A 25,992-nucleotide genomic window follows, 5' to 3' on the forward strand; every position below is an offset into this window, starting at 1 on the left:
AGTCCTCAGGGACAGTTTCTCAGTCTGCTGTCTCCTTCTCCTGCTGCTAAGTGGACACTTCAATCCCTCGCCTCCCTTCCATCCCACAGCATTAGTGAGAAACACTGTCATTTGTATAAAAGGACACACTTCAGGCACAAGTGGTATTATTACACATTTAAACTAGAACATGTTCCTATTTAGTGGAGTGAGACAACACATGTCATGACAGGAAAAATGAGACAATCGGAAAGATCATCTTCAACTATTTTCAAAACACACGAAAACATTAAAATTCATCCGTATCTTTTTCCCTAATGAGTTGCTAGCATATTCAAGGGCATTGCTTGTCAAGGCAAGATGAAAATATTTTAAAATGTTAACTTTAATATGCAAACTTATAAATGTTGATTTGGAAAGTGATTAAAAACCTAAAGAGAACATGCACAGACATTCTCTTCTACGATTCTCAAAGTCAACCGCAGCCACATACCTGGCACGGGCACGCCGTACACGTTTGCTTCCTGTATAAAGTCCAACCTTCCAAGCACATTGGCCACCTCTGTGGTTGCGACATTTTCTCCTTTCCACCTAAAGGACAGATGGAGTCTTAAGAGTACATGCATTGGAAGAGTCAGCTCTTGCTTTCAGTTTCAGTGACTTGCAGTTGGCTCTGAGAAGTACCTAGTGGCCCAAAATAATGAGTTTCCAAGCAAAAGCCACGTCTACAAAAGTTTTTCGTTCAGAGTCCAATAAAACCAGCATCTGTGGTTTGGATAAAATAAGTTAAGAGTTTTATGGGTATAAATTGTTCACTGTAAAAATGTTTTTAAGAGAGCTGTGAACCGAAGTGACAAGGAGGAATATAACAGTACAAAGTTACTACTGTGTGCAATAATAAAAATCAAGTTTAAAGCTTTATCCTTGGAGGTAGGAATTAAAGGAAATACTATAACCACATTAGCACATTACTTTCTGGGCATTAATGCCTTCACTTCTGCTATTTTAATGAAGCCAATGCTATACAGTGAGAACTTGACATATTTCCTATTTGTTCCTTATTTGTCCATTCATGCAAGCCCTTGCTAAATACTCTATGCTCCTGACTATTTGTAGCCATTGAATAACAAAGTAAAATAAAATTTTATGTAGGCTAAGACAAGCTTGAGGAATTAGGAACATGTTAAAAGAAATGGGAGGGGACAGTCTCAGTTTCAGTATTTTTTTCATTACATGAAGAATCATCTCAGGACTGGTGAGACATGTTGGTAAGCAGTGAGGCTCTTACCATCGAATCAGAGTTTAAGCTCTGAAACAGAGGTAGTTAGAAGGAGAGAACCAACTCCCAAATGTCATATGCATGCACGGTGTTGCATTTCCACCCCAACCCTCACCCTCAATAGAGAGATAAGAGATAAAGAAGAAAGAAAAATGTGGTTCATTTACACAACGGAATACTAATCTGCTATTAAAAACAAACAAGGACATCATGAAATTTGCAGGCCAATGGATAGGACTAGAAAATACCATTCTGAGTGAGAGAAGTCAGACGCAAAGGACAGGCATAGTAGGTACTCACATAGTAGGTACTCACATAGTAGGTACTCACTTAAAAGTGGATCTGAGCCATAAAGTACCGTACTGTAGACTGAAAGAAGCTAAGTAAACAAGGAGGGCACAAAGGGAGGACGATGCTTAAAGCTCACTCAGAAAGAGAAATAAAATTGTCTCCCAAAGTGGATGGAGGATGGGAACTGGGTGGCAGAGGTGATGGGAAGGGTAAGTTGGGGATCAGGTGTAGGGAGAGCTGAGAGCGGGTCAGGACAGTGACTGGAAGTTGGCAGAGATAAGGGGGCATCTCTAAGATGTGCCAGAGACCTGGGATGGTGGAGGCTCCAGGGAGTCCATGAAGGTGACTCTAGCTGAGACCCCTGGCAGTGGGGAATATGGAGCATGACAGAGTCACCCCCTGAAGCCAGGCAGGTCCCGCAGTGGAGAGATAAGGATACCAACCCATCCACAAAACTTTCAACACAAAATGTGCCCTGCCTACAAGAAGTGCAGGGACAAAGATGGAGCAGAGACTGAGGGAATGGCCAACCAATGACTGACCCAACTTGAGATCCATCCCACAGCCAAGAACCAATCCCTGACACTATTAATGGTGTTCTGTTATGCTTGCAGACAAGAGCCTGTCATGATACTACTCTGAGAAGCTCCACTTAGCAGCTGACAGAAACAGATGTAGAGACCCACAGCCAAACATTAGACAGAGCTCAGGAAGTTTTGTGGAAGAGCTGAGGAAAGGATTGAGGGGATAGGGATTCACAGGAGAACTAACAGTGTCAACTAACCTGACCCTTGGGGGCTCCCAGAGACTGAACCACCAACCAAAGAGCATACAAGGGTTGGCCAACTCCCCCACCCCCACAGATGTAGTGGATATGCAACTTGGTCTTTGTGTAGGTCCCTCAACAACTAGAGCAGGCACATATACTGACTTTGTCCTTGCTTGTGGACCCTGGTCCCCTAACTGGACTGTCTTGTCTGACCTCAATGGGAAAGGATATGCCTAGTCCTGTAGTGACTTGAAGTGACAGGGTGGGGTGGTACCGATGCGGGGAGCTTACAAGGAGGAGCCCTGTGAAAGGGAGCACTGGGAGGAGGGGGGCTGTGATCATGATGTAAAGTGAATAAATAGATTAATAAGGAAAAAGGAAAGAACAATAACTGCAAAATAAAATAAAATAGAATAAAATAAAATAGGAAATGACTTTAGATCCCATGGCTCTTCTATATATCCCTAACTCTACTCCACATGCTGCTTCTGCTTTTTTATACTAAAAGTCAAGCTTACTGATTGGGAATAGACCAGTTCCTTTTTTAAAAAGACAACCATGGAGTTTGACATCAGAACCAAACTTCTAGTACATCTAAAAACAGATGACGAGCCCGTCTTTGTGCGGGGAATCATCGTGGAGCTGAAAGGATCCTGAGTGTCCTGAGTTATCAGAAGCAGGAGCTCACACTTTCCACACAAGAGGGATTCACAGCTGGGCATCCAGTGGTGCCATTCCTACCTGAAAGTGTCTCCGATACGGTCCCAAAAATAAAGGAAGTTCTCATGATCTTGGAACATTAGGTCTCCTGTGTTGAAGTAAACATCCCCCTTCTTAAAAACATCAAAAAGCAACTTGCTTTTCGTTTGCTTGTATGAGCCAGTATAGCCAAAGAAAGGATTCTTCTTGTTCACACGGGAAACAAGGAGACCAGGTTCTCCTGCAAGACAAAGGGCCATTTAGGAGCCATCTCCTCCAACAATGATCAACGTAGACATGCTCACACCTAAGTTATAGCCAAGAAACCCCGCTATTGTAGCTTCTCATTTTCCTTTATGTTTGTTTCCATTCTACTCAATGGCATTTCTTCTTGGTGCCAGCATCTAACATAGCCTTTCACAAGCAACCTTGCAAACATGAACGGTCAAAGAATCGCATGGAAAGGAAGTGTGAATTTAATTTCTCTTGTACTCTGGGTTGACCAAGGAAGGGTAATGGCTTTTGGAATTGCACAGATTTTTAACCCAGGTACTACTGAGAGCAAATAACTAACAATTTTAATAAGCTGTTAATAGCACCACATATTAGTTTCCACACCTGCTCTGCCATTGTAATTGTACTTATCTTGATGAGCAATTATTTGAAATTCCCATTACAATACTAATCTTATTAAGAGAAGAACTAATGACCAGAAGGGTGAAATCAGCAGTCAAAATTAGAAAAAGAAATTGATACGGAACTCAAAATGAAGCCTTTGGAGAAAAAGAGTCCATGAAGTAGGTTGACCCAGTTAATGATTTATTCCATAAATCCTTGACAGGGGAGGGGAGGGCATTAGAAAGAGCTCCTGCCTCATGACACTTATTAATGTCATGACACCCATGCTTAGACGTTTATCCAAAATCAGCATTCCAGTCAAGTCTATTTAATCGAGGTTGTGCTTGTTGATGTGCAAGGCAAAGTTACATTTCAGGTAAAGAAGAGCAGAGGTCACAGCGGCTGCCTTGAAGGTCACCACAGTTACACTGCACACATCAGCATAGCGTCCCTGTCCTTAGAGCCCTGCACATGCACCTTCTCATGGTCAGCAGAAGCCTCTAAGAAAGGTCTCCATGACAGCTCCATCTTACCAATGCAGAAAGGGAGGCAGACAAAGTGGTCTTCCCAATGTCGTTCTGCCATCACACATAGAAGGTGGAGTGCGCACTTTAGAACAAGGTCCACATGCCCTCAAGGCCTCACGTTCTCTGTGAACCTTGTTAGGCTGCATTGAATATTGCAGAATTTCTAAAGACTCCCTTCTTCCTCACAGATTATGCTGTTTGCTTCCACTTCTCAGGGTGTACATACTAATTTTTCCTTTGACAAGTTATTATAAACACATTATAGGCCACAGCATGTGCATGTCCTTCCTGATGAGGCATAGTTGACACAATGGAGGAACACTGCTCATCACGAGGACTGGTGAGTGGTCTTAGTCAGCATTTTTGGGATTGCTAAAATTGCATAAGCACAGTCCAAAGATTCAAGTTCCAGTTTCGGATCTTACGATGGTTCTAAATAACACGCCAAAAAAGACTTCAAGTTCTCCAAGACCTCCAAAGGTTGACTTTTTCCTATTTTATTAAATTATTTACATTTATTTTTATTTTATGTGCTGGGATGTTTTGCCTGCATGTATGCATATATGTTGTATCTCCTGGAACTGGAGTTATAAACAGTTGTGAGCTGCCAGATGGATGTTAGGAACTGAACCCAGGTCTTCAGGAAGAGCAGCCAGTGCTCTTAACCACTGAGCCATCTCTCTAGCTCTCATCCATTTTCTCTTGGACAGTGTCTATGGAGTTGAATTAAGAAACATTTGAGCATGTTAATCTTATTATTTTGTGTGTGTGTGTGTGTGTGTGTGTGTGTGTGTGTGTGTGTACACTAGTGCAGTTGAGTGCAGATGCCCTTACAGACCAAAGGCTCAAATCTCCTGGAGCTGGAGTTACAAGCAGTTGTGAGCAGTTGTGACACAGGTACTGGGAAGTGAACCCTGGTCCTCTGCGAGAGCAAAACCTCTAAGTCATCTTCCAAGCCATCAAGCAACATTTGATATTCTGAAGCTTGGGAGATTGTTAATACTTTCTTTTATAGTCTCTCCAGCAGCAGGAAGGCAAATATAACAAGAATAAAATCAAAGCAGGTTTACAACTTGTATTATCACATTGAAACAAAGATCTAGGAAGTCATGTCTAGGGTAGCATGAGACAGTATGAAGCATTGCCTCATTCTGGGACTTGGCTTACATTTGCTTAGATAATATCTACTCATTTCTAAGTGCATATCTCTATACATTCTATTTTCAATGATGATCTGCAGGTAACTGAGGCTTTGTTTTCATCAAAATTTCTAAGCTGAAATTTTTAGTCTACCTTGAGAGAAATAGAAGGGAGAAGAGAGGAGAGGAGGAAACCACAAAGATTTGTACACCCCTTAGTTGTCAATGTGAGCCTCAAGGAATAAATAATGTCACCACTGTTTTACATAGGAAGGAAACGAGTCTTAGATCAGCCCGTCTGCCCACGGATGTGTGGTTTCTAAGTCTCAAGACCAAAATGTAAAGCAGAGGTGGCCTGACTGTCCATTGTACCTATGATGAAGGTTTAATTTAATGTTATTGGTGATATGTGATGTAGAGGAGAAATAAAAAGCAAAGAGATGCTGCTCAACCATTTTACAACCTAACTAGGGCTCAACATCCAACAGTTAAGCCAGTCCACCTGCGTCGCTCTTCAATCACGTTCTGAAGAGTCACTGTCTCTCTCCTCAACTCAGCACATGTGGAATCAGGTTCTTTGCTTAAGACAATGACTTCGCAACCCATCTTACCTTTTCTCACACAGTAGCACCAGCCTTGTTCGTTCCTCAATGGTTCATCCTTCTGAAAGTCATACTTTATCAACTCAAAGGAGAAAAGAAGCTGCAAACCCAAAATGAAGAGTAAAATTGATCATTTGACTATTTGTGCAAGAACAGCATCTGCTAATGGAACCTCTGTTCAATTTAAACAAGGAATCCTTTTACTGATAAAAAAAAACCATTACAAAAGATTTAAAACTTGAAGTAGGAGGTACAAGTAAGCAGACTTCCCTACCTGGAATTCATTTTCATTTCCGTTAGCTTCCTTTGCTTCACCTTAACAGTGCTAGGTTTTACCCTCAAAGGAGTGAGAACAAGTCACAGAGGGTACCTGGTTCTGCTCTACTCATTATTCTAACCAAGGTCAGGAGGTCCCATTTCACAGTCTTCGAAAACATTTTCTCTAAAGGGACGTTTTAAACAGAACTAACATACAAGGTCTGAATATCAGGACTTTTGTTACTGTTATTTTTCTCAAGTCCTCCAGAAACACCTTCAACTGCCTCAAAACTAGAGTATCTTGACAATTGCTTGACTTTACTCTAGGCCTGGCAAGTTAACGCCTTTAAACTAACACATCTATCATTGTGGGCACGAGAAGATGATTTGGACAGAATCTCCTTTTCAGTTCAGAAGCCAGGCTAACTGGTTGACCATCCCCTCATCTTCAGAGGGTACCACGAGATGTCCATCCCTGTCTACTTGCCCTGGGGTGGCCACATCATGGTATCATGCTGGTGCTCTGTACACCGGTGCATCATTCCATCAGCTCTGATCTGAGTGTGAACCAAAAGTTGGTCAGTCCAACCCCCTTAATTTATCTATAAGAAAAGTCAGGATTTTTGGCCATTTAAACCTGTAGCTTTATTAAATGGAACTAGAAAACAGATTTAACATGGAAGCAATGAATTGGAGTAAGATAAAAATAATATAGGCCAGTAAATGAGAAAGGAGAAGAGGGGGGTGAAGATAAAAAGAGTACACAATAAGAATTAAAAAGTGCCCAAGAAGAACAAGGAATTAAGGAAAATAGAATCACTAAGGTAAATATATTAATATTAAAGTATAAGTAGACCGTATCTGATGTTTTAGTCTTAATAAAAACAGCATGTACTCAGTCACAATTTAACATCCAAAGACTTAATTTTTAATTATATTTAGTTATTTACTGTGAGTGTGCATGTGTTTGTGTATGTCTATGGGCACATGTATGGCATCATGTGTGCATGTGTTTGGGTGGATACATGTGTGTGTGTGTGTGTGTGTGTGTGTGTGTGTGTGTGTGTGTGTGTTTTATGTCAGAGAACAACTTTTGGGATTTGCTTCTCTTCAGGATGGGCACTTTTACCCATTGAGCTCTCCCACCACTCCACAATTGACCATTTTAATTCGGTTCAAATGACAGCATCTAATGCCAACTGAGCAGTTAGCCCAAGCCAAAGGGCTAAGATTTTAAGAGTTCCCTTTAAGCACTGGAATGCTACATGAGGGAGTGACTATTGTCATCCCATTTGAAGACAAGGGCCTATCAGAGCTGCCGCAAAGACCATACTGTTCCTCACCACATAAAGGCTATTAAGCTGCAGTTTATATGGTGCTGGTATTTGTTGCTTTGATGACACGACACTGTTACACTTGTCTAGTGGCTGGTGACACTGTTAAACTTGTCTAGTTCCTGGTGACACTGTTACACTCGTTTAGTGCCTGGTGGAAAGATTCCAGACATTTGTTTCAGCTTTTACCATTTGTTCCAACAGGAAGAGAGACTTTTCTCACATCCTTTCTCTCTTATTCTATACTTCGAAACACTTTCCCAGCAACTTCAGATATCCGCCTTGGTGATATTTATTTTCAGTCAATTTGGCAACAGTGTACACCACTGAGAGTCATTTCATAATGAATTCCTGTCAGTGAGTCTATTGTCAGATAAATGGGACTTGATGGCAGAGGTAATTTTAACTCTACGAGAAGTGAGATACATTATCTCTGAAAAGTAGTCTGGATTAAAGCATAAGTGTTTAACTAGAGGCACTTCCTCCTTTCTATCTTTACGTGGTTACCATGAAGTTGAAACAATGGCTATGCTATAGTATCGCAAATAAAAACAATCACCACACTTTAAAATCCAAATTAAATCGTATGCACATGTCTTGGTGCACATATTCATAGCAGAGCTGTGTGAAGTCTTGTTCACAACATTATTGCTAAGTGTTTTCCTCTGAACACTTCTGTACACAGTTACATGACTGTACAATGGCTCCAGGAGTCCCCTCTCTACTTCTATACCTTTCTTTTCTGTTTGTTTGTTAGGGGTGTTTCACCAGCATTTGTCTGTGCACCATGTGCACGCAGAGCTCACAAAGGCCAGAAGTGGCATCGGATCCCTTGAAGCTGGACTAGAGATATTTGTGAGCCACCATGTGGTTGCCTGGCTGTCGAACCCAGGTCCGCTGGGAGAGCAGCCAGAGCCCTTAACCACTGAGCCATCTCTCCAGCTCCACCTACATGCCTTTCTCTTTCTCTTTCTATATTCAGATACATAAGTATCTATATTACCGAGGAACCCAAAAGTCATCTTCCTGATTAACACATGAGGAAACTTTAACCTGAAGAAAAGCAACTCACTCACTCAGGTTATGGATCCAATAGCAGTCGAGCAGGCACTGGAGCTGGACTATCTGTCTCTGTGTCTGATTTTTGCTTTGAAAATGATACCTGGCCTTCACCCTCAATGTTTTACTGGCTGCCTCTAAGACCTGGCTATGCTGTTCTATTTAGGAATGCACTCGTTTGCCCGAGACACTTAGGTCAACTACATAGCACCAATGAGACTTTAAACTGGGATCTCTAAGCCACACCAACAGTGGTGTAGCTGAGCGACACCATCTGCATTTCTGAACAGGAGAGAATGGAGGTCAGTACTCTGGGCAGTGAAGCTGCTCTGTTTCAGGAGAAGACACATAGCCTTGCCCTTGATACTCTCCTGGATTCTGCCTGGGAGCTGTTCCCTTGGCTGCATTTAGACTGTCCTTTAGCTGTAACCTGGAGTGTAACAGCCTCCAGTGAGCTGAGTCCTTGTCAAGTGTCAACCCTAAGGGTGGTCTTGGAGGCTGCTGAAGTACACATGATGTCAGAAATGCAGTTGGTCTTACGTTGAATGTGCTCCAACTTCTTGGCATTCAGTGAACTTTGCTCTTGGCAAGGAGATGCTTATATTTAAGATGATTAAACAGCTTGTAAAAAATCAGGAAATAGGCTTTTTAACAATCCCATATTTTATCTTCATATTATAGCCTTAGATTTACTGCTATGGAAGAAATACTATCTGTACTTCCTCTCCTCTCCTCCCCTCTCCTCTCCTCTCCTCTCCTCTCCTCTTCTCCTCCTCCCCTACTACTCCTCCTTCTTCTTCTTCCTCTCTCTCTCTCTCTGTTAGTAATAACACATATTTTGCATTTTCATATTTTCTTTCCATTCCACTTAGAGTCATAAATTGACTCTGATTAATTTCCTGTATTTAAATAGATTTAATGCTGGCCATTAAACTTTTTAAATTGAAGGCGACTTCTAAGTTTTATTTAATCTTCAGATTGAACAGATGCATTTATTCAATGCATTTTCAGAGAAGTACAGCATTCTTACAATGCATATGTATCTTATTCTCTCCTTATTTGTAAAACGTTTAGAACAGTCCTTTGTTGTTCTTATACTGGGAGAGCAATTACATCATCACTGCAATCCCTGCATGAAGGATGAAACTATTTCTCTTTCCTTTGTCTGGTCTTCAGCATTCTGTCTGCATTTGAGGGATGTCTGCACCATGATCTATCATCAACCAGGCTATGTTTTGTACATCCCTTTGTCCATTTATTTATTTATGTGTATTATTATCTTTATTTATGTGCGCATGGGTTGGTGAATGAATGTCCTGGGTGTGCAGGTACCTAAGAGGCCAGCAGAGGGCATCAGATCCCAGGGAGCTGAGTTAGATGACTGAGTGACTACCAGACATAGTGCTAGGGTTCTCTGGACCAGCTGCAGTGCATCCTACCCATTGGTCCACCTCTCCAGCCCTTGCTTTGGTTCTTTCATTCTTGAAATACTATTACTGCGGTATACTACGAGCAATATAACTTATGTGGTATGAATGATAAAGATAAGGAGCCGTGGAGGGAAAATACTCAAGAGGAATGGAGAAACTCATTCAGGACTTAGGCTTTACTATTAAACATTAAACTTGAAAACTGAACAAAAGTAAAACAAAGTCATCCTCACACTTCAGTCAGTCATCCCCACACTGCAGTCAGTCATCCCCACACTGCAGTCAGTCATCCCCACACTGCAGTCAGTCATCCTCATGCTGTAGTTATCCCCAGGCTTTAGTCAGTCATCCACATGCTGCAGTCATCCCTATGCTGCACTCATCCTCACACTGCAGTCAGTGATCCCAAGGCTACAGTTAGTCATCCCTACCCTGCAGTCATCCCCATGCTGCAGAGGGAGCACATAGCTGAGGGCTGGGATTTGCAGAACCCACAGCATCCCAGATCACGCACAGCCACCATTACCTTTGCATACGTTCCCAGCTTCAAAAGCATAATAAGACTTTTCACAGTGTAGAAGCATAAGCTCTAGCCAAGAGTGTGGACCCCAGCATGTTATCTGGAGAGAAAGTGCTATACTCACATTGTAGAAGAAGTTCACTCTCCCGACAGATCCAATCTTCCCAGTGTGGTTCATGAAACATATGTTTCCTTCGGTAGCTCCGTAAAATTCACACATCTTAATGTTTCCAAATCTGTCTAAAAATTGTCTCCACACATCACTACTCATACCGTTTCCAACTGCCAAACGCACCCGATGGTCCTTTTCCCCTTCTCTCTGTTAGGATACAGGATTTCACTTGTAAGTCATTCTGGTTCCCCACTCTCTCCTTTGCTGTTATTTATAGGACAACTGAATTTTCCTAAAAGTAAACGGGGCATGTGCAGTAGCAGGAGAGGCAAGTAAAACAAGGAAGCCACAGAGTTCTGTTGGAGAATTGTGTCCAGCAGGTAATGCTGGGTGTGTGTGGGGGTGTGTCTGGTTCTTCTCCATATCTTAGAGGAAAACCTTCTTTCCAAATAACAAATCACCCTTTGATGGGGGTAGACAATCTAGGAAGAGAGAAACCATGTTTTAGGATGAACCAAACTTTTAAAGGACTATGAGATATTTATTTTCATTTATTACCGGTATAATTTGGCAGCCAACAAGTGACCTCCAACTCCCAGCAGAGGAAGTAACAATAAAAATTAAGTTCTTAGAGACAATTTGAATGAAAACGAGGCAACTCAACATAATTCATATTTAGAGTGCACGACCTTCTTAACTTTTATTTGTATTCGAATTAAGGAAGAAGTGATGTCAATTAATGGAAATAATGCATATTTAAGTTCAAGTAAGACTGTATTATCATTGTAATCATGGTAAATTGATAATGTGCTCAGAACTACTTGTGGGTAATAGATAAACGCAATATTAAATGAGAATAATAATGACAAAGTAGAGAAATCAGTGGCATTGCTACTGACAATTTAATATGATCGATCAGTTGATCAGAGTCTGTTTCTCTAAGCATCACCAAAATGGTTTAAAATGGAAATAGTTTAGTCTTTAAATGCTCAAAGATAAACAGAAATGAATGGGAAGCTAATTGGGAAACTAAAGAGTGAACACATGAAACATGTGACTAGAGATGGGTGAGGTGGATACTTAAGCCCATCGGTGGGGACCCAGGAAGTGCTCCTCAATATCATGAGATTATGAGAAAGAATGAGGGAACTCTGAAGCTTGCTGGGGAGTCTTCTGTCACTTGCTCCTTATTGCCAAATGCTAGGAAAGTTACTCTCTGAATTCCAGATATAAGGAAACCAGTTTGGGTTGAGAAGCAAACAAAACAAAAGAACGTAATGAAAGTGTATTTCAGATGAGAAACCCCCTTGCCCTGATCGCAGTGACAATTTACAATGTTGTGACTTTGGATAGGTGTGGTACATAATCAGAAAAATTAGTTAAGAGAAAATATATCGACTTTGGAAGGGCATCCATGAAATGATTTAATCTCAGTTATGCTAAACCCAACGGTGAACCCTTGGGTGCCAAATACCAGGCATCTGTAATTAGATTTTAGTGCCATTCTGAACTGCTATTAAAGCATAGAGTTTTAAAGGTTAGAACATGTGAGAGGAAGTTCCACAGGTGGGTCCTGTGAAAACTGTCCCAGAGGGGGAAAAAACCATATTACTGCAGAACAGTAAGAAACCGAAAAAGAATAAATTTACCTGAACAATTTCTAAAAGGGCTGGGAGACTATCAGGCTACATTCTTAAGGTTGAAAATAGCAAAAATAATAAATATCACTATGGTGCTTGAACATCTTCCGGTAAAGTTAAGTGGTAAGGAAAAAAGAGGGAAAGGGAGATGTAGAAAACAAGAGAAAAAGAGATAGGGGGAAGAATATTCTCAAAGAGGTAGGGGAGGCTATTTATGGCTGGCTATTTTATATCCTATGAAAGCATTTTTGAAAACCTTAAAAAACAAATCATACCTTCATCTAACTAAAAACAAAAGAGGAGCTGGCTCAGTGGTTAAGAGCATTTGCTACCCTGTCAGGGACCCTGGATTCATTTATGGAGGAGCTGAGCTCCGTTCCCAGTGCCTACGCCTGTTCATAACTATCTGTAACTGCAGTCCAGAGGTTCTGAGGGCGCTACACATGGAGAACATGCACACAGAAACATACACATTCAATGTCTACAAAGATTTGTAAAACTAAATGTGTATTTAGTAGAGTCGTACTAGACAGAATACTCTCAACATAAAAAAATATAATAATGTGTATAGAGCAGCAAGCGAACAAATAGCAGAAAGGAAAGGACAGGTCTAGAAAGTAGAGTACGCACATGTACATGTACATGTGAATAGACACCCTTTAATGTTGATAATGCTTATAGGGTTTTTAATGTGCACAGCTAGACACAATAGCTAGGACATAAACACTCAAGGTCTATGACTAAATTAGTTTTATAAAATCACTGCATTTTTGGTAAAGTGGGAAAATACCATTTTATGATAGCATGTGACAAATGAAAGATCGATGCAGTATTTAAAGTAATTAGAGTACTCAAGTGACTCAAGGGACAGCCTTTAGGTTTCTGAGGTAAGTGTGCGAGTGTGTGTGGCATGCATGCGTGCACGTGCACGCCGCAGCCAGCATGTGTAGGTCAGAGGACAACTTTGGGCATCAGCTCTCTCAGATATTAAATTCAGATCCTCAGGCTTGGCAGATGGAGCCTTTACCAACTGAGCCAACTTCAATAGCCCAGAGGAAAACTTTTAAAGAAAACAAAAGACTATATATCTAAAGAAACAGTCAGTGAATGTATAATAAAAATAAGATTTTACTTAAAGATTAAAAAAAATGAAGTAGGGGACAAACCACAGATGAAACAAACAAACAAACAACAACTAGCAACATCATAGAAGACTTAAACTCAAATATGTCAGAAAAGATGTAAATAAAAATATAAATTCTGCATGGAAAACACTTTCTTAACCCATAAATAGACGAAGCCACACTATATATTATGTGAGAAACAGGCCTTAAGCGCCAGACACATTCTTAGTGCTGTCAGCTTGATAGGATCTAGATTTGCCTGTCACACGGGACTCTTAGCCTGACGGTGAGGAAATGATTGGTTCACTAATTGATGTAGAAGACCCATATTAAAAATGGGCAGGGGCATTCCTGAGAGAAAGGAATCCTGGACTGTGATTGGGACCCGCCACTAAGAAGCAGTGAGACGTTTCCTAAGAAACAAAGATGTCCATTGCCTTCTCTTTCGAGGATCGTCTTACATAATAACCTCTCATTAGCCTTCTATCTCTGCCATACATGTCTCAGACGTAGCCATTTGAATCCTTCCAAATGTAGTATCTCTTAATTCATGGAGGCCATAGCTGACATTGGCTGAAACGAAGGTGCTGACTGCTGGACTCTTATCTGGAGGTGTTAGAGGAATTCACTCCTCCGTCCAGGTTCTCGGCAATCTAGTTCCTTGATGAAGTACTATGGGTTTCTTTTCTGTGCCGTAGACTAGGTGGGGGGTATCTCAGGTCACAGGAGCCTCTCTTTAGTCTTGTAACATAGGTCTCTACATATAGGATCCAGAAATCACTCATTGCTCCCCAAACCATGCTTGCAAAGTACCTAACGTCCCCATGCTAAACCTTTCTCGCTTGCAGCCAGCCAGAAGTCTCTACTTCTAAAGCCTCTAGCACTGGTTTGCATCTATGGGATAATCTTGCGATTTCAGAGTCAGAACTGTAATATCTGTATGGTCTCCTTTGCCAATGTTCCTACTGAGCCCATATTTAGAAACAGGACAAGAGCATCTCTGAAATGCTCTATTTTTGAATCCTACAACTCTGAAGCAAAGAGACGAAAGGAACTGCTGCTATGAATGAAGCCAGACCTGCATGTCATGACTTAGTGCTGGACGAGGAAGCCAAGGAATGCAGGCTTGTGCCTCCGTTCAGCTTCAGCTTTTAAGAACAGGGCAAACTAGTATTTGCTGCCAGAAATCAGAACTATATTTATGTGCGTGAAGACAAAGCCTAAGGAAAAACTCCAAGGAGGAATGTCTTTAAGTAAATAAGTAAATTCCATCAAGATAGTTAAAGGGTTAAGGCATCCTATTGAGAAAGTTCAACTACAGTGCAGAATAGAAGGAGAATTAGTGGCCATTTTAATAATGCTAAGTTAAAAAATAAAATTATAGCTATTATATGAGGAACAAATCAATGAGTTGAGTTTAACTTATATGTGTCTCAGCTGAAAAATTAGTGTATTTTAAATAGTTTTAAACACTAATATTTTAAGTGTACTGGCATTATACTAAGATTATAGCTTTTCTGTCAATTTGACAGAGGTAGGACTCATCTGGGGAGAGGAAACTTCAACTGAGAAAATGCCTCCCAAGACTGGCCTGTAGACAAGTCTTGGGTCATTGTCTTGATTGATGACTGATATAGGATCAGCCCATGTGGATGGTATCACTCCAGAGAAGATGGTCCTCAGTCACATAAGAAAGCAAACTGTGTAGCATGGAGAGCAATCCAGCGAGCAGCATTGGTCCATGCTCCATGGCCTCTGCTTCCCTTCCTGCCTTGAGGTCCTGCCCTGACTTCCCTGTATGATGGACAGACAACTGTAAGCTGAAATGAATCCTTTCCTCCTCAAATTGCTTTTCTTCCTTTCTTTTTGTAGTCACAGCAAATGAATGCATGTGACTATGTAAACGAAAACCAAGTGGATGACGGTTAAAATGGAAGTAAAATGACAAAATGATAGCATGCATAGTTTATTTAGACACACAGATAAAACAAAAAATAAAACCTTTCTTGAATATATTAAAATCAATATATCAAAATCTTGAATATATAAAATCCTTTATAGATCAAGGATTAAAAGGTGGGATGCTTCATATCTTCAGAGTTCTCCTTCACTTAAAAATTATTTATAGTTTTCAATTGAGTGTGTGGTGTATATATGTACAGTGTATGCACACACTTCGGGGTGGCTGAGCCCACCATGAAATGTGGAAACCAGAAGAGGATGATGAACATCTTTCTCTATCACTTTCCACTTCATTTTTTTGACCTAGGGTTTCTCCCTGAACTTGGAGCTCAACTTTTGGCTAAGTTGGCTGACAAGTGAGGTCCCAGCAACTACATGGTTTTGTCTCAAATGCTGTCGTTACGGTCAAGTGAGGCTCTACTGTGCTTTGTAGGAGAGTGTTAAGAATTTGATCTCTGGCCATGTTGTTTCCAGCCCTAGCAATGTTACCCACTGAGACAGCTCTTCAAATCTCTTTCAACTCTTTAAAAAATTAGTTGTGCATATGTGGGTCTATCCCTTAGAGCTGGAGTAACTGTGGTTTGAGACTCCTAACCTGGGTTCTAGGAGCTAAAGTCTGGTCCTGAGCGATCCTAGTACCACTCTTAGGGCCTGAGCCATTTCTCTAGCTCCTCTTTCAACCTTTTAACTGTGCAAAAAGACAACTTCAATTTTAAAAACAATAGGGATAAATAGAATAAGATCAAAGGTCACAGAATCCTTTGAAATGTGTTCCATGAGTAGTTGATTCATTGATCAAAGGAGCTTCAGGTGACCTCTGGGGACAGAGAAAGAAGCTCACTTGGTGAGAGCAGCTCCTTCCCACACAGCCCAGAGCAGCCATCCTGGTCCTGCCTCCTGGGAGCCTGTAGCTATTGCTTCTCTGGAATGGAACTAATTCTTGGACTTTGCACTACTATTTTTCTGAATAAGACAGTTACATTGCCAGCCTTCGGATTTGTTTTGCTTGAGCAGACAGCAATCTTTTATATGGCATAATTCTTGGATGATGTTCAAGTTAGAGATGGGTTTCATCAAGAATCACTGTGAAATGTGTTGGCAAAGTACTGAAGCCAATACAGAAAGGAGTCTGTAAATCAGGCTTGAACTTGTATGGGTTATGGTTTTATAAATATATATCTTTCAATGGGAGAAATGGTCTTCTCAATACTCTAGCTCATATACAAAGCCAAATAAATCAGAAGGCTTGCCAGATCCTCTTGGTCCAAAATGTCAATTTTGTTCCTCTGATGCTCAGGCCTTCTTTACTCTACTCGCGTTTTCTTTAAAAGAAAATCTTCAGGGTATGGAAAGATGATTCAGCAATTAAGAGCATTAACTGCTCTTGCAGAGGACCCGGGTTTGACACCCAGCACCCACATGGTAGCTGATAGCTGTCTGTGACCCAGCCTCAGAAGACCTGACAGCCTCTTCTGGCCTCCATGGGCACCAGGCCTGTAAGTGAGGCAGGATTATCCATGCAAGCAAGCTACCAGTATCCCTTAAGGTAAATTTAAAAAGAAAGCAAGCAAAAAGAAAAAGAAGAAAGAGAACGGGTGATTGTCCTCAGAGAGTATAAAGAAAGATCAACAGAACCAATGTGCGATGTTACAGAAAAAGAGAATTCCAGATGGTACAGAAAACTTGTAAACTGAAGAGAAAAGGAAATAAAGCCTAAAATTTTACCATACAATATTATTTTTACAGATCCACCTATGTGCACTGATAAAATTACACCGTGGTGTAGCTATACATTCTGCCTTGGTGCTGTGTTCTGCATACTGTTCCAAACTGTAGGCTGGTTTTAATCATTGCTTTTCCTATTGTTCTGACTAAAAATCCTGTTGAAAGAAACCTAAAGGAGAATGTGTTTATTTTGGCTCCCAGTTCAAGGCCATAGGATGACAGCAACACGGGCAGAAGGAGCTTGAAGCACCTGGTCACACAGCACCTCAAATCAGAAAGAATGGGAATATACATCAATGCTCAGCTCACTCCATCTTGTAGGGTTCGGGATCTCCACCAGGGCATGGTCCAGGCCACAGTTAGATAGGTCTTCCCGCATTGGTTAATCTATTGAAGGTCCAGAAGCTAAATAATCCCTTGTTTACTGCTCCAGTTGGCAGCCGGACCTGGGAGAGTGGCGCCTAGAAATGAGGCGGACTAAACTCTAATGCAATAGTTAACTCTATTCAGAGCCTCAGGAAATTTATCCCCTGAGGATTCAGAAAGGTCACCTCAGCAAATTCTCATGAGGTCATGTATATAATAACAAGGACAAGCCATACAGGGCAAGGACATGTTTTCCCATGGAATTACATAAATAAACAACATTAGCCAGTTGTAATGAATAATCTGAGGTAAACTCATTCCTCCTTGCTACACTGGGAAGGATCATGAAAACCCGACCCAGGAACAATTCTATGTTTCTGAAGAAACTGAGATCACAAGACTTATCTTGTTCTCTTGGAATTTTCTCATAGGCACTCAGAATTCTCCTTATATGACTCCACTCCTGGACTGTGTCTGACAATCCCTCACAGGATTGACAGTCCCTCACAGCCGCCATTCTCCCAGGTCCGGCTGCCAACTGGAGCAGTAAACAAGGGATTATTTAGCTTCTGGACATTCAATAGATTAACCGATGTGGGAAGACTTATCTAACTGTGGCCTGGACAGGTAGGACTGTCTCGGGTGATTCCAGACGTTGTTGCTTTGCCTATTAACCCCAACTACGACAGCTGTCATCCCTCAAGCACACGATTCCCCACGATTATAGAATTACCAGATAATTATACCATGGTTTGTTTCCTTATCATTTATTTTCTGATTACCATATCATTTTCAAATCTTCACCGTTATTACTGCTACTAAACTGATCGCCATGCCTGCCATCCCAGGAATGGGTACATCACAGAGGGTGGATCTGAGACAGGAGGGCTGCTAAGACTTTGAAGCAATTACTTAATACTGAGTCCGAGGCCAACGTGGATTACAACGTGAGCCCCTGTGCAAAAAGTAAACCACAGTGACAACAAAATAATACCAATGACATGTAATATCTTTTCAATGAATCTATATTTCATGAAGATACATTCCTGGAGGAGATCACTGGTAAATATTGTATTGCTATGTTACCAAATTACTGTCTTCCTTGGAAGTTGAGCTGACTACCACTTTAACAAATTAAAGCTAAGGATTTTCACTTAAAACATCATTCTGTAAGAAGACACAATATTTTGCAGGCTTAGTTGACTGTGTTCAAGCAAATTGAATTCTTTCTGCTTACTGATGTACTCAACAGATACACTGTTTTAATAGCTACCAAGATTCTTCTCAGCATTATTTTCTTTTTAATGTTGTTATCATCATTCATTTTGTATTTAAATATAATCTTTCCTGCTCTTGTTAATACCCTTCATTTAATATTAGCATACTCCTATCACATAAATAGCAATAATAATAATGACTAGAATATTTCCCCTGCCTCTTCATATTAAACTATTAAATACGTCAGTGTAGCGTTAACTTTACAACAAAGGTTCAGCTTCTTTTTCTCAAGGACTGAGTCACACCATGAATGGTCAGCTTTAGATTCTATTAGTCTAGTCTTAAATCCTACACTGCACTTGAAAACACTCGCAAGCACAGATATTCTCCAGCTCAGCAGTCTTTCAGCCTTTCTTGCTAGACAGATAAACAAAATCCTTTAAATTATTCCCAACAACTACTTGAAAACCCAAACACATGCCCTTCTGAATGTAAAGCACAGCGAAATTATGTTCCTGAGTGATATAAAGCTATTATTTCACAGGTCATTGAGTTAATTATTGAAAGTTACCACAGTCGTGATACACGATTTTGTTTCCTTGACTCAGATCACTGACACAGAAATGGGTGTGCACAAGTGAAAATGATTTACTTACGGTAACGAAAATGCAACATCCCAAATCTCTATTGCAGCCCTGAAAGTGAATCCTATTGGACGCACACTTCCACACATAATCACTCTCACACATACGTACATATATGAAAGGAAGGAAAGAAAAAAAATGACAGCTTTAAAAATCTTACTTGTGCATGAACAGAAATTTTGCCTTATATAGGTGTCTAATATTATCCTGAAGTCTAAATCAAGGTTTGGTGGACTACAGTCTTCAAAGAGTACAACTGGTCTACCTGTTTGTTTCAAACATTTTGATAAAAGACAGCCATAGGTTTCATTTGGAGATCACATATGGCATTTTTGAGATACATAGGCAGAGCCATGTAATTGTGAGACACTGGGATCCATAAAGCTAAAATTATTTGTTATTTGTTATTATGGATCTTTATAGAACAAGCTTGATGTCCTTTCTACTAAATCACAATTAAAGTACAAAACCTTTATTTTTCACACAAACAGTACCAACTGGCTAACTTGGCACAATTTTCACAGTGACCTTAACTAATTTCATTGTCACTCTGGAACTGAGACGTGAAGCCTGAGAGTTTGAGCACTGGGTACACACTCTCTTCATGGAGGCCACTATGTGAAGGAGAGTCAGGTCAGACACTTGAAGGGGTTTATTTGAAAGAAGTTGAGAGAACAAGTGTTTGCCAGCATCCAGAAGAAGGGATGTGGACTGTACACTCAGAATGCGTGTTATGATTACAGCACACATCCTCTAACATCCAAGGGTAAGAAAATAAAACTGTATTTCTTCAGGAAATGTTCCCATGAACATTCTAGTCAATCTATGTGAGACCCCTTAAAAAGCCATCAATGTTCATTGAGGACAAGATCCTCAATATGGAGTATAAGCCTAGAAAAGTGATACGAATTCTTTTGATGATTTTTTCCTATGGTATTTTTTCTCTGACACTTACAGACTTTTATTTATTAATGTTTGCGGACTTGAAGAAGTCTCAAAAGTCCACCCTTCATTTTACTAAAACTAGAACAGTGGTTTCAGTCAAAGGAGGCATCCAAACATGAACTCTGATGCACTCCTTTTCTCTTACGTTTCTGGAAAATCACACAGAACCCTTTACATATTTACTCTCAAGTCTTACATATGTGTGGAAAGAATGAGAGGAAGATGGATGATGAATAGATGATATATAGATAAAAGTAGATATATAGATTATAGATTAGACAGATGATGATAGATGACATGTAAATAGATTAAATAGATACATGCATATATGATAGATATAGATAATAGATAGACGATAGGTAGATAGATGACTGATAGATGATTGATAGATACATAGATACATAGATACATAGATCGATGATAGATTAAATAGAGCCAACTAAGAACCACAGGAAATACTCCTCAGCCATTTAAAGTCCTGCTTAACAGTTAAACAGATTTTCTGACACTGTCAGAGCTTCTCTCAGAGATCTCCTATGGCTTAGTTCTCAGTAGACATGCCCATGTGGCTTTGAGTACAAAGTGCAGACTGGTGTGATCACAACCACAAAGGAGCCACACCAACACTGAAGCTCTGGTTGCTTTTTTTAAAAAAATACATAGATAGATAGATAAATAAATAAATAAATGAATAAATAAATAAATCCCTCTTTGCTAAATGACTATCTGGTGCAGCAGGAACTGAAGGGAAGTTACCTCCTACCAGGTCAGCAATTCCTTCCCAGAAATAGTCTTGTCCTTCCAGAACACAGACTCCCATCCAACTTAGAAGCCGTAATACAACTAGGCTGAAGACCCTCTTTAGATGCTCACAGGAACTGACACTTCAGACACTTCAGAGTTTCTCTGACATGCAGAAATTCTGCATAACTTTCAGTTTTAAGGAGCTGAGAATGTTCGTTGCTACATATAAAGACAGAAGCAAGACACACAGAATGCAAAACCAAATGTCTGTTGTCTACAGCCCAGTGTGCAGAGCTGCTCACTGTAGAAAACAGGGTTTCATTCTGAAATGGTCATCTAAAAGCATAAGCAGCAGATGATGGGGATTTTTCCCCTCTACTCTGATTCTAGGTAAGATCTTTGGGCCCTAAAGCCTATCCATAACGTGCATGCATGTCCCCAACACACTTATGCCTCTTTAAGAAAAACGTGTGTTCCAACAGTTGGCTTTCCTTTCAAACAATATACTAAGACAGTACAAGCAGCAAGTTAGGTAGTGTGAGCGCAAAAGTTATCATATATGTGTGTGTGTGTGTGTGTGTGTGTGTGTGTGTGTGTGTGTGAAAGAGAGAGAGAGAGAGAGAGAGAGAGAGAGAGAGAGAGAGAGAGATAAGAAAGGGTAATGAAACCAAATATTCTTTAAGTAGATACAGACTTGCTAATAAGAAAAAAATATAGATGGCTTCTGACAAAAGGAGACAAATAGACAGAAAGTCTCCCCATGGTGAACTCCAAGCTCATGAATAAAATCCTCCTGGAATCCAGGCTATCCACATTCTTCTTTTCTATGTTCATCTGTCCTGTGCAATCACACCTATTTATTACATTTTTATTTAGGGCTCCCAGTCTGGCTTCATCTGGACTGTATGTAATGAGCGGAAACAGCAGTGTTCATATTTTAACCCTGGAAAAGAAGAGCTGTCGCTGTCCACCCACACCTTGGCAAACACGCTGAGAGAGGGCACTCAGGCCAGGAGGTGTAGCTCAGTGTCCTGGCCTGATGTCCTTCCTCACAAAGGGTAGCATGCTCTATAGCTCCTCCGGAAAGGGTTTGTGTTGATTTGATTAAAGAAGAAAAGAACACATCTTAGTTGTCAAGAGAGTTTAGAGAGTCAGAAAGTTGGTTTGTTTTTTGTTTCTTTTTGTTTGTTTTTAGCATTTATGAAGATAAATGAGACCAGAACAAAGCCAAGGACAGAATAAGCAAATAAATCACAAAGACAAACCCCAGACTCTGTCAAATCTCCACCTGTACCTATTTTTCATGCAGCAGCAACTGATCAAAGGAATGTCAGCTTGACTGCTCAGGTGGGAGAGGGGCAGGGGATGAGTACAGGATAGTTTCCTTTCAACGTTAAAAAAAAAAAAAAAAAAAAAAAGCGTAATATACCTAGTGTAACCATGTACTCAAGACTAGGGATTTTTCAATATTTTCAACTTTCAACTTGGAATTATTTTTCTGTAAATCTATGCATCTAGTTTCACATTGGAATTTGACTCAAGTCTGAACCTGATCTTGGTATAGGACAAAGCGTATTATTCACACTTCCTCGGGTGGCCCTCTCCTCTTATTTTCTTGGACTTTTGTATTTCTTTTGTCTTGTATCCTATAAATGCCTGTGTGTTTGGTAAATTCTCCTCTGGAGGATTGTGCAGTGAAGGCAAAGAGAGCTTCTTCTGTCTGAGGCCCTCGGGTCTCCACAGCTCTCTCTTACCTGAGGTTGTTTACACAGATAACGGCAAAGCTCCCCGATGTACTGAAACACAGTCACGTTGTACTTCCTGCAATCATTCCAAAACTGGCTTGCGGAGAATTTCTTCTTTAGCACACACGTGGCACCTATGAGAAGGGATTGGAAAACAGGCATTGAGTCAACATGACCCACAACAGAGGGTGATATCCTAACAGATCCTCTCACTTCCCAGGCTCTCCTGCCTCATCCTTGGTCACTGGTAACAAACTCATTTGGAAATGTGACCTCTAAGATCCATGTCTTAGTGTAGTCACCTGGTATCAAAGGCAAATGTACGTGTTGCGATTTGTGGAATGGAAATCAAAATCAGTAATTACATTTTTTTCTACTACAGCATTCCAAGTACAGGTATACTCCCACAGCCCTGGAAGCACATGCAAATACTACCACAGCATTGGAAGTACATGTATGCACACTACCACATGACTGGAAGTACATGTATACTACCATGGGCACAGGGCGGGTCATCCATCCTTCTCAGAGATGAATGGTAATGCCTCACTTTATCTTTGCACAAAAACATGCAGTTTATTGTGAAGTCTTTAAAGCAGCTTCATGATGCCCTGAAGTCAAGATTTAATAAGCTGTGCTAAAATCCCATCAACAATGGGTATAGAACCTAGTTTTAATCACATCTTAATGAGAAGTCCATTTTTAATTGGGATGTAATTCACAATTTAAAGTCTACAATCCAGAGTTTTCTCATATAGTCACAAAGGTGCCATTGTCATCATCATCTAATTCTAGAACATTTGTTTTAATTTCCCCCAAAAGGACTATCATCACCTTAGCAGTCTTTCTAATTTACAATTCCTTCTACCCAACTCCCTCTACCTAATGTGCCCTACCCAACTCCCTTACCCTTGGTGATTATTTATGAACATCTGCCTCTAAACTTTCCTGTTCTGGACTAGTGTGGCATATTGTGTCTGCTCTTTTTCTTTACTATAAAATGTGGTTTGGGTCTGTTTATCTTGTAGCATGTATCAGTACTCCATCCTCTTCAAGGTTGAATGTATCTATAGCTATGTAATATTCTGTTTGTTTGCACATCACTGTGTGTATTTGGCACACTTCTTCTCTTGGCCATCAACAATAATAGGCACACCCATGGCCAAGTGTGACTTCATGTTTCAGGTCCCTTGGACATGTATCCATGAGTAGAATCACTTGATCTTATGACTACCCCATGTTTTCTGCCTCCAAGTTCTAAAATGGGTACCCACACTTGTTTTCATGCTCTGCTTCACAGCGGATGGAGTCTTGCTTCCAGCTCTGTCTCTGATTATTCAAGAAGAGATGCTAGAGGCAGTTAGTAAACCAGCCTAAGGCATTTCCATAGCTCAGTCCGTAACAGCTACGGTGTGGCAGTGGGGTTCTTGGGGCTGGCAGTGAATTCACTGCAACAGACTTCAAGAACAGACCTAGGTAAAATGCCTCTCTTTCACAAAGGATCTCTCTCTCTCTCTCTCTCTCTCTCTCTCTCTCTCTCTCTCTCCCTCCTCTCCTCCCTCCTCCCTCCCTCTCCTCTCTCTCTCCCCTCTCTCTCCCTCTCTCTCACCATCCATCTCTCCCTCTCACTATCCCACTCTCCCTTTCCCCCTCCCTCCTTCTTTCTGTTATACTAAAGTCGGGGGCTCTGATCTGTCATCTGGTTTCCTTAACTCTCACAAAGGTGATTTATGTGGATGTGTATGGATGAGCATCTTGCTGCGTCTGTGGAGAAGTGACTATGGCCCTACACCCACTTCTAACAACCCAGTTTTGACTGCAATGCATGTCTCTATACATATTCCTATACATACTTTGAACAATTGATACTGATTTTATGTGAATGTTGATCACAGCCTGAATGACTTGCAATCAGTCATAGGTCAGGCGTATACTAGCAGCTATTAATGCTAGCTCTATTAGTTTGGAGCTAGCAAATGAAACATCATCCTGCAGGTCTGCAAATGGAATCTACTAAATCATAAACTGTATCTATCACAAGACTTCTGGGATAGACTGTGGGGAGAGAAGAAACTGGCCTTACAACTCATCTATGTAATACAATCTAGTCCTTCTTGCCTGAAAGAAGTGGAGCCTAGTTCCTGATGTTCATATCTAGACTCCTGTCTGAGCTTTGACTTGTTCTGCTCAGCAGAATGCTGCTGAGGTTATCTTTGTGGTCTCAGAGATTGTCCTAAGCTATTATGTAACTGACATATGTATTCACTGTGACTGACTGTCTGGAGATCAGGGGACTAATTACCAGAAAATGAGCAACCACAAGGAAAAGGAGTCTATTCCACAAAGGCAAATGCCCACAATGCTGTTTTTTATGGTTTAAGAATATGCCATGTTACAAAAATGTGTCACTTCCACAAATAGTATATTGAAATTGTGCAGTATACATACAGTCCCTTCAAATTCTATGAACACTTACAAGTTCTAATGAACATAATCCCTGATTAAACATTATGATGACTTATCAAAAAACACTTACCCAACTCAACACATCCACCAATTCCGAGGAGAGCCCCTGAGCTATGGTACAGAGGGAGGGTTATATAAACAATGTCATCAGCTGTGCAGCCAAACGCCCATAGCCCAAAAGATCCCTTCAACACTTGGAACTGGCTAATCACAGCTGCTTTGGGTAGACCTGGGAGAGAAAGAAAGACTCATTAGCCCACACACATTCTCGAAGGGATTGCCATCCAGGTTAAAGATCACACAAATTGACCTCAGCAAAGTAAATTGTCATAATTATGGGGAGATGGAATATAGGTGAAGAAAAATGATCTTGGCTAGCTTATATGCTTTAGAAAAAAGCTTTATATATGAGTTTACCTTTGTATATGAGCTTATTTTCTCATAATCATTGGAAATTTAACAGCTTCTAGCTTCCATCAATCTATAGCTAAGAATGCTTTAAAATAATATTTGAAGCATATTGAAAAAATTTTCCCACTTTGCTGTAGTTGAATGTCCTCACTGTATTTTCTGAATGGATTGACTTATACGTTCCTTTGTTCTGTAGCTTCAGTGGCAGAATATGGCTTCCAGAGTACCTTGAACCTGTTATGTAGAATCATGGTCTCTCATATTGTGTTCAGAATAAACTATTTCTCATTCTTTTAAGTGTAGTTGATATATATATATATATATATATATATATATGAAAGATTACATGTAGATCTATGAAAGAAAGATTATCCTCATACTAACTA

General features: G+C 40.5%; 1 protein-coding gene across 1 annotated transcript in view; it reads right to left on the minus strand.

The window, feature by feature from the left end:
- Slc27a6 (solute carrier family 27 member 6) overlaps positions 1-25,992 on the minus strand; it is a 52,951-nt gene that overhangs the window by 4,772 nt on the left and 22,187 nt on the right. Inside the window, exons 3-8 of the mRNA XM_032885901.1 lie at positions 25,266-25,424; positions 22,739-22,863; positions 10,629-10,823; positions 5,913-6,003; positions 3,060-3,258; positions 473-570 (exon numbers count right to left, since the gene is read on the minus strand). Of these exons, the coding sequence (XP_032741792.1) occupies positions 473-570; positions 3,060-3,258; positions 5,913-6,003; positions 10,629-10,823; positions 22,739-22,863; positions 25,266-25,424 (867 nt within the window). The remainder of the gene's footprint in view (positions 1-472; positions 571-3,059; positions 3,259-5,912; positions 6,004-10,628; positions 10,824-22,738; positions 22,864-25,265; positions 25,425-25,992) is intronic.

The sequence above is a fragment of the Rattus rattus genome, chromosome 15, assembly GCF_011064425.1.
Source record: "Rattus rattus isolate New Zealand chromosome 15, Rrattus_CSIRO_v1, whole genome shotgun sequence".
NCBI classification, from domain to species: Eukaryota; Metazoa; Chordata; class Mammalia; order Rodentia; family Muridae; genus Rattus; species Rattus rattus.